At 42.3% G+C, this 8989-nt stretch overlaps 1 protein-coding gene across 1 annotated transcript in view; it reads left to right on the top strand.

The window, feature by feature from the left end:
* The first annotated feature begins 855 nt into the window (after positions 1–855).
* Positions 856–8989, top strand: part of fbxo10 (F-box protein 10) — a 32458-nt gene continuing 24324 nt past the window's right edge. Inside the window, exons 1-4 of the mRNA XM_017709348.2 lie at positions 856–1034; positions 4006–4611; positions 5604–6060; positions 8199–8578. Coding sequence (XP_017564837.1) covers positions 4021–4611; positions 5604–6060; positions 8199–8578 — 1428 coding nt within the window. The 5' untranslated portion in view covers positions 856–1034; positions 4006–4020. The remainder of the gene's footprint in view (positions 1035–4005; positions 4612–5603; positions 6061–8198; positions 8579–8989) is intronic.

Here is an 8989-nt window from a genome sequence, read left to right as displayed (position 1 = left end):
TTAATATAGCTATAATTGTGTTGTGTTGAGTTAATATAGCTTTAACGGTGTTGTGTTGAGTTAATATAGCTATAACTGTGTTGTGTTAATATAGCTATAACTGTGTTGTGTTGTGTTAATATAGGTATAATTGTGTTGTGTTGAGTTAATATAGCTTTAACGGTGTTGTGTTGACTGAATATAGCTATAACTGCTAAGTTAGCTAATGCACACGGCTGGTTACCATAGTAACCAAGCCTCTCGCCTAGCTAGGTTAACGTTAGTAGCTAACGAAAAGAAAAAGAGAAAAATTTCGGACATCGAGAATTTGGCGATTTATTTGCATTGATAAACACTCCAACTGGTCCTGGTACATTTAAACTGCAACCAGAAACTCTCAAGCACTCTCAGCTTCTTGTTCGAGCTTTTCCGTTCCACCTTAAATGGTGCAGCGGAAACGTTTACGTTAAGGTGGAACGGGAAAATCCGAACGTTCGAACGAAGAGCTGACTTCAGCCTCGTAAAACGTTCAACGCTGAGAGCCGTTTCACGGTGATGCAAGAAAAGCGGCTATCGCTGGCTGAGCTAAATCAGCAGAGCAAAGTAGTTACCTGTGTTTTCGTTTATATTTTATTTAGCCTACGCTAGGACAGCTAGCACATATTAACACACGTCTTCAGCCAAGATGGTAAAAGTTTAGTTCATTAATATGGATATGAAATGTTGTGGTTGTTGATTTTTGTTAAAATGACAAAATGATTCTTCTTAACATTTGGGTTGCCGACATATGGGATTGGGCCTTGGAGTCGTAGTGGGAGTCGACTCGCATTTCCAGAACTGAACAGTCTTATTATGGATCGGCGATGCGCCTGTGAACGGAGCCTCAGCTCCCCACAACACGCTCCGCCCGGTCTACCGCTGTCCACGCCTCGAAAACGGGAGGGAAAACGGAAAACAGCGAGAGGAAAACATCCTCTTCTCCATCGAGAGCCTCCGTTCTGGACGCTTGCTCGTCTCGGGATTTAACGATGCAACCGTAACTAGCATCGGCAAAGGTAGGCATCGCTTCGACCAGCTGTTTCGGTGAATGTGTCATTGTAGACTGCCTGTGCTCTTCTGCTGTCTCGGCTGTGCTGAGAGAGGCTAATTAAGGAGCTATAAAGTTGTAGTGAATGCTCACTAGTGCCTTCCTTGGGCTTTTGTGGAACCTAGACGCGGCCGTTTTTTATCATTTTATTAACGGACAGCTGATTTTGATGATGTGCTGGCAGCCCGTCCTTTGTAGGCGGTGTAAACACAGCAGTGTCCTGCTCTGTACACGACTGTGTGGTTCAATGTGCCAAAGCAAATGTGAACATTCACTCAGGAGGCCTGTAACCAAGTGTAAGACGATGAAGAAGCTCTGGTTTAACAGGCAGGCTTATTATATGAGCGAATTATGTGGACTATGTGGAACTGTGTCCTGCTTCATGCCACATTGTTTTCCCTGCTGTAAACACAACTGACTCAACTCGGCAGCCTCAATTTGTGAGGCTACATCCTTTTAAACTCCAGGCATATTTTTTGGTTATTAAGCTTAAGGCTTACTGTTTAGTTGCTACAGCGAATTGCGCGGTAAAGGTATGTAGTTATGAGAAGTCTGGACATGCCGGCAGCCCCTTGCAGTTTAAGGGGGATTCCAAAAAAAAAAAAAAAAGGTAAAGTAATCTTTATTTCTGTTGAAAAATTTAAAGGCGTAGTGCCGTTAAAATAACCACTACTGACTAACTAAAATTAAATAAGAAACAACATGCATGCAGAACAAATCATATAAGAACAATAAAACAAAATAGAACTTTACAAGATCTAACTAGTTTTTATCTCCCCACACAGATTTTAATTGCACAAAGACTTTTATTTTAGAAAGTAAACTTAGACAAACGACTGAAAGAAACAGTGACCAGGAAATGATTTTATAGAACATTGTAGATGTTGTATTAGATAAAAATGAAGTACTAAACTAATTTAGGACAGAAAAATAAGTAAATTGGGCTGTGAGTGGAAAATGAACAGTGATAAGTGGAATTTTGTCTATTACTCTGTTTAACCAATGGTGGGCCGCCTGGAAAAGCGCTGAGCAAAATGCCAGTGGACCTCCACTTTTGCCATCAGTGGGTCAGCAGTGGCTGTCTGTCCTCTTGATATCAGGGAGGAGCAATACATAATCAAATCAATATCATGATTAAAGTTACTGCAGAGCCTGAGAAAAAAATATGGCTTATAAGATTTGACTCAAAAACCTCTATTGTAGGGGTTTCCTTTATGAACCGCGGAAGACTTTTAGAGTCTTGGGGCAGTTACAGAAAAGACCTGATCACCTTTGATTCTCATTGGGCAGCGTGGAATGGCTAAGAGCAACTGATTAGAAGATGAGGTTGGAATGGAAGAAGAGGTTGGTGGTTGGTGTAGTGTAGTGGTTAACACCTCTGCCTTCTATGCTGTAGACTGGGGTTCAGTCCCCCACCTGGGTAAGCACCCTACACTATACCAATAAGAGTCCTTGGGCAAGATTCCTAACACTACCTTCGTCTACTTGTGTAAAATGATCAAATTGTAAGTCGCTCTGGATAAGAGCGTCAACCAAATGCCATAAATGTAAATGTAAGAAGAGGAGATCAGAGATATAGCTCAGAATCAAGCTCTGTCAATTCTATATCTTAGTGGTGTATATCTTAGTATATCTTAACCAGTGCGGTGAGGCAAGTACAGGGATGACGCTCTCCCTTTTCTCGGTACCAGTTAGGAGCCTTGCGGCTGCATTTTGGGCCAGCTGCAGACATGACGAATTTGACAGACAGATTCCCAAGTACAGTGAGTTGCAATAGTCAATACAAGAGGAAATACAAGCATAAACAACTGTTTCCAGGTCCTTAAAAGACAGCATGTTTTGCATTTTTGCTATATTCCTAAGTTGAAAGAAGCTACCTCTTATAACAGCGTTTATATGCCTTTCAAACTTAGAGCAAAATCAAAAATAACACAAAGATTTTTTCATGACTATGTACATAAGATGAAAAAGGTCCCAGATCATTAGCTATAGATCTAGCCGAATCAGGATTTTGAAAACAGGCAGTTTTCAGAATTCTTATTATTCTTATTAAACTTAGTTAGTGGTTGAGATGTAAACAAAATCATTCAGAGTGATTGGATAAGAAGTGGTGCATTGTAGAGAAGCTTACTGATTGAGTTTTTCACAATGGTGCTGATAGGAACCAGGGGTCTCAAAGTCTACATCACAAATATAGCCATTTCATTTGCTATGCATAACCACCAGTGAACCAGCGTGGGTCTAATGAACTTTTATATGTAATGTTGAGAAAAACAGTGTAAAATATTGGTAAATCTGAAAAAAAGGGTACTGTTTTGCCGTACCTCTCCGCCAAGAGCTTGGGTCAGAACGGTAAGTCAACATCTCAGGATTAGGCAGCGTTTTCATAACCATTTCACGTAATAGAAGAGATACATTTTGGAGAATTTTTTTCAGAAATCGGTTTTGTGTGAAAAATTCGGACTAAATTGGAACGTTTCACATCAAATCACTTGGAATGATTGCACGCAAAGTTGACTCATTCCAGATCAATCCAAATGTTTAGTGTCTAGACTATGTCCATTTAGCCTTGCACTGAAGCTAAAGCTGGTAGGTTAGTGCTGAGCTTGCTTTTTTTGTTTTCTGGCAGTTTACAACATACTGTTCATACAGTTCATACTCAGAAATAAATTACATAGCTAAAAACAGTAGCAGCAGCCATTTGGTAACCTGTAATTTGACTCAAGTTCAAATTTAAAGAAGTGTACCTTGAACATCAAACATGTTTTGGCTGATTGATTATATTTGGATAGAAATTGTGTGTGTGTGCTTCAAAGGATTGCAGGGAACTGCACAAGGAAGGTTCCATTGCTAATGTAGCTAACAAGTAACGTAAATATACACCCCACCACTTAGCTTGTGCAAGCAGCTATAATTCAGCTTCCTTTTTTTCTGTCCAGGCGCGGTGGCGCGATATGGAGGCGGGCAGCCTGCCCATGGAGTTGTGGCGTCTCATCCTGGCCTACCTGCCCCTGGCCGACCTGGGCCGGTGCTGTCTGGTGTGCCGGGCGTGGCGGGAGCTGGTGCTGAGTCTGGACAGCACGCGCTGGCGCCAGCTGTGCCTCGGCTGCCCTGAGTGCCGTCACCCCAACTGGCCACGGCGGCCACAACTGGCCCCACCCTCGTGGAGGGAAGCATTGAGGCAACATGCTCTGGCCAGCCGCACATGGACACAAAACGGCGCCGAATTGCACTCATCTGCCTGCCTGCACCTGTTCCGCCGCAGGAAGGACAGGAGGGTGTGGCACGTGGGTGCTGCACCTGGCTGTGGATACGAGACGCTGAGGGGGGCACTGGCGGCAGCGGGTCCCTACGACAGGGTGCTGCTTCATCCGGGTGTCTATGAGGAGCAGGCAGAGGTGACCCTGAAGGTGCCTGTGGAAATTGTGGGAATGGGCAAGCTGGGTGACGTGGCTCTGCTGGTCAGCTTCGATCAACAGTGCCCCACTGCCAGGCTGTGTAATTTAGTGTTTATGCCAGCATGGTTCTCGCCAGTGGTGTATAAGGTGAGCAATCACACACCGACACAGTCCTGAGTCTAGGATGCTACCCAAGGCCTAATGTCTAATCAAGAGGGCTCCCGCAGTTATCATTACAGTTTGGTGATTCCTATGCTCAAACAAACTTAGTTCCTCTCATCTGTTAATTGCCAGGCTTGGTGGGTGTATTTGACTAGGGCTGACCTGCCCAAAAGTGTGGCTTGCAAGCCAAAGTTGGCCTGGAGAGACATATTATTTGTCCCACCAGAACTTATTTTCAATCAATGAAACATGTCATTTGACCAGAGGCAACAAAACTTTTGCACATTATATTCTGAATTTTACTTTTTCCTTAAGTGCACTTAACTGTAGTCAGTGTAAATATTTGACCAAGAGTTGTTAAAGCATGCGATTATTGACCACATGGTTATTTGTACGATCTTGCGTGATGTTTTGGGTTCCGCTTCATTTATAGTACAATGAAGTATCAATGGAAGCATCGTATCATTGCAATTAAATATCCCCATAAAAAGTCCTAAGTGAACTGAAATGATGGTGTTTTCCACAGGCATAAAATACACTTAAGGGGAGCATCCCTGAGGGTTGGTGGTATACTTATATATATATATATATATATATATATATATATATATATGTATTTATATATTTATATATATATATATATTCTATACATAAATGATGTATATATGTGTGTATATATATATATATATATATATATATATATATATATATATATATATATATATATATATATATATTTGTATCGGAGCTGCCACACCACCAATCAGTGACCACTCTAAACTATAAATGGATGGAATGTGTTTATTTAGCCATTCAGATACAGAATGGAAATTTGACACATTATAATTTTACTGTTATCATTTTTAAGTATTGCAGTATACCTTCAGTCTGTGATGCACACCAGCCCATTATGGTTGTATTTGGAATTATTGAGGTGATCTGCATTGTTGTTAATTTCTAGCTTTTGTGTATGTTAGACATCCTCAGGTCACGTCCAGCTGGATAACTGTAACTTTGAGGGCTGCCAGTTGCACGTCAGGGGGCCAGGCACCTGCCAAGCTCGCTTCTGCTCATTTGCCCAGGGTAGCTCTGCCCATTTTTTGGGTGTGGCCATCAGTTTAATGGACAGTTGTGAGTTCTCTGGTGGTGACTCTGCCTCTATTACTGTAGAAGGCCCTCCGGTTTCAGAGCGCAACTGGGCTTGCAAACATCTGGCTGCTTTGGCCAAAACTTTAACTGCAGTTACTATGGCGACGAGCAGTGGGTCGATAGTGGACGCAGTCAGTCAAGACACAAAAGACAGTCTGGGCAGGATCAGTCACAGAGACACAAGCCTCGGAGGACATATCACCATGGAAGATTGGACTAAACAAGAAGTGGACTGGGAAACTGGCTGGACCAAACAGAAGGCCATCAACGGAGGTCTGCTTCCAGGTGGGGTGTATTAACAACGTTTTTGTGAGAATGACAGACTAATGCAAATTCTGCGGGGGGAGGGAGTGGGACTCTTTGATGGGGCTTTAGAATGGCAACATTTGCCAATCAGCCATAAAATGAAAACCACCTCCTTGTTACTACACTCAATGTTTTATCAGCTCCACGTACCATATAGGAGCATTTTGTGGTTATATAAAAACAGACCGTAGTCCATCTGTTTCTCTGTGTGCTTTGTTACCCCTATCACCCTGTTCTTTAATTATCAGGACCCCACATGACCACCACAGTGCAGGTTTTATTTGGGTAGTGGATCATTCTCAGCACTGCCATGGTTAACACTGACGTGGTGGTGGTGTGTTAGTGTGTGTTATGCTGGCACAAGTGGATCAGATACAGCAGTGCTGCTGGCGTGTTTAAACACCTCCATGTTGCTGCTGGACTGAGAACTATAAATATCCAGCCAGCAGCGCCCTGTGGGCAGCGTCCTGTGTCCGCTGATGAAGGACTAGAGGATGACCAGCACAAACTGTGCAGAAACAGATGAGCTGTCGTCTCTGACTTTACATGTACACGGGCCAAGTAGGTAGGGCTAATTGAGTGGGCACAAAGTAAAAAAAAAATCCAGCAGCACTGCTGTGTCTGATCTACTCATGCCAGCGCAACACACTCTAACACACCACCACCACTTCAGTGTCACTGCAGTGCTGGGGATGATCCACTACCCAAGTAATACCTGCTCTGTGGTGGTCCTGTGCCTTTGAAGAACAGGGTGAAAGGGATGTAACAAAGCATGCAGAGAGACAGATAAACTATAGTCTGTAATTGTAGAACTACAGAAACAGGTAGACGCAGGTGTATAGGAACAAGGATGTGGTTTAAACATTAAGGCTGTTTGGTGTGAAAAAATATAAAAGAACAGTTGTGAGAAGGGGTTAGAAATATGAGTATATTAGAGGTGTAACAATATGCATATTTCATGATCCTATACCTATTGTCGTTTTTGTATCATGATAAAATCCATTTTCGTTGAAGAATTTGAAAAGAAATGCTAACATATCTTTGATAACATTTTAAAAAAATTTCCTTTTCTTTGGAATTTTGTGATTCTTGCCGTCATCTTGTTAGATGTTAGAACTGACGGTCATTTTCTAAGAATACATAAAGCAAATAAATAAATAGATAAATAAAATAAAAAACAAGTAAAAATAATCTGTGTTATCAGTGTAAAAGTAAACATGTAAATAAACTGAGCATTATGAGTTCATTTATGATATGATTTTGTGTTTTTATATAAAGTGTACCTCTTACTACCTGGCTGAAATGAGCAAGAGGGGATTTTTCTGATGTGGTACAGTCATGAGTGAATGTAGTTAAGGTATTAGCAGGGGTATCTGTTCCTTGGGTTGAGCAGTGTTTGTGCAGTGTCATTGTTTGATCTGTCTCTTTTTGTCCAACGTAAGTAAGAAAACTAGCCAATTTAAACAGCTTAACTTGTCAACTCGGCTATCCAAACCAGTTCCAAGAGATTTTTACATTTGTGGATGTCGGTTTTAGCAATGTTATGCATTGTGTGGCGTGATATCTAACAGTATTTAATCCACAGCACTCATCCTCTCACGACTCCCATAGTGAAGTATATAGTACCACCTAGTGTATATGGAATGTAAACAAAAGCTAAAAATAATATTTTTCACAGAATAAAATAAAAAAAATTGGAACAAAATTGTGTTCTCTGTAGAAGATAACAAAATATGTAATTTGACCAGAGGCATTCAAAGTTTTGCGTATGACTGTATGTCATGCAAAAAATGGTTTGTGATTGGTCGCCTTGTATGTCAGTCAAATGGCTCCTTCCTGTCAAAGTTTCTCATCCACCTTAAGCAACAAAAACCTTCTGGTTTCGGAAATTCTGATATTGGCCAGAAGTCTTGACTTGCAAAACTAAGAAATCTATAAACAGCATTTTAAAATAAGGCTTTCTTTAGTGGTTCTATGTTCCAGAGGTTTCTGTTTTTGATTACCATCTATAAAAGAAAGCAATTTTCATTCCGTTTAACTGTTAATAGTCCACAGTTGTGAGAGTGTAGAGGTTTCTACCTCTAGTAGCCCATTGATCTTTCCACTTCTCCTAACAGGTCAGGAGGGCACCGTGATCGAGGACGACAGCATGGACACGTCAAATGAGTCCAGCGACGAGGACAATGAACTGCGAGGGGCGAACGTAAGCAACATAGACTACACACTGTCATATGAGCAGCATGGCCTAGCACACCTCTCTGAGCCAGGACTGCCGGATTGTGCCTCTTTTCCGGCGTTATTGAGCCTGAGTGCGGAACTGCAGCGGGATGCGGAGGCACAGGAGCTGGCGAGTTCGGTGCAGGGCTGCCTGCTACGCCGATGCCTGCTGCGGGATGGCAAAGGAGGTGTGCACCTGTGCAACCATGCTCAGGCCAGGCTGGAGGCCAATGTGTTCCGTGGACTCAACTATGCAGTGCGCTGTATCCAGAATGCTAAGGTAAAGCGGCCACACCACCCAGGTCATACATGTGGCTTCATGGTACGGAGAAGGACATACAGTTAGGCAAGGTTGTACATTGGGTTTCATTGCCATAGTTCTGTTTTACCCCAGGAGACAGGTGAATCTCGGATGTAGCCTGAAATAGTACAGAGTTGCTTGTTACCCTGCATTCACACTGGTATGTGAAGCGACACAACAAAGCAAGGCGGAGGTCATTCATTTTCAATGAGAGCTGTCGACAGGAAGCAGCATGAACGTTGGTGACGCAAAGTGGGCGGACTCAGCGATGTAACAAAGTTGACCGGAGTATGACTTTATTCAAATAAGAAGTGAAGCAAAATGCCGATTGCCAATAGGAATTGAACATTGAGCAGCTTAGTATATGTGTAATCTCCGTCATTGTGAAAC

This window comes from Pygocentrus nattereri, chromosome 22, assembly GCF_015220715.1.
Source record: "Pygocentrus nattereri isolate fPygNat1 chromosome 22, fPygNat1.pri, whole genome shotgun sequence".
Classification (NCBI taxonomy): Eukaryota; Metazoa; Chordata; class Actinopteri; order Characiformes; family Serrasalmidae; genus Pygocentrus; species Pygocentrus nattereri.
The sequence above is the reverse complement of the archived record's forward strand: the minus strand, read 5'-3'. Positions and strand labels throughout refer to the sequence as shown.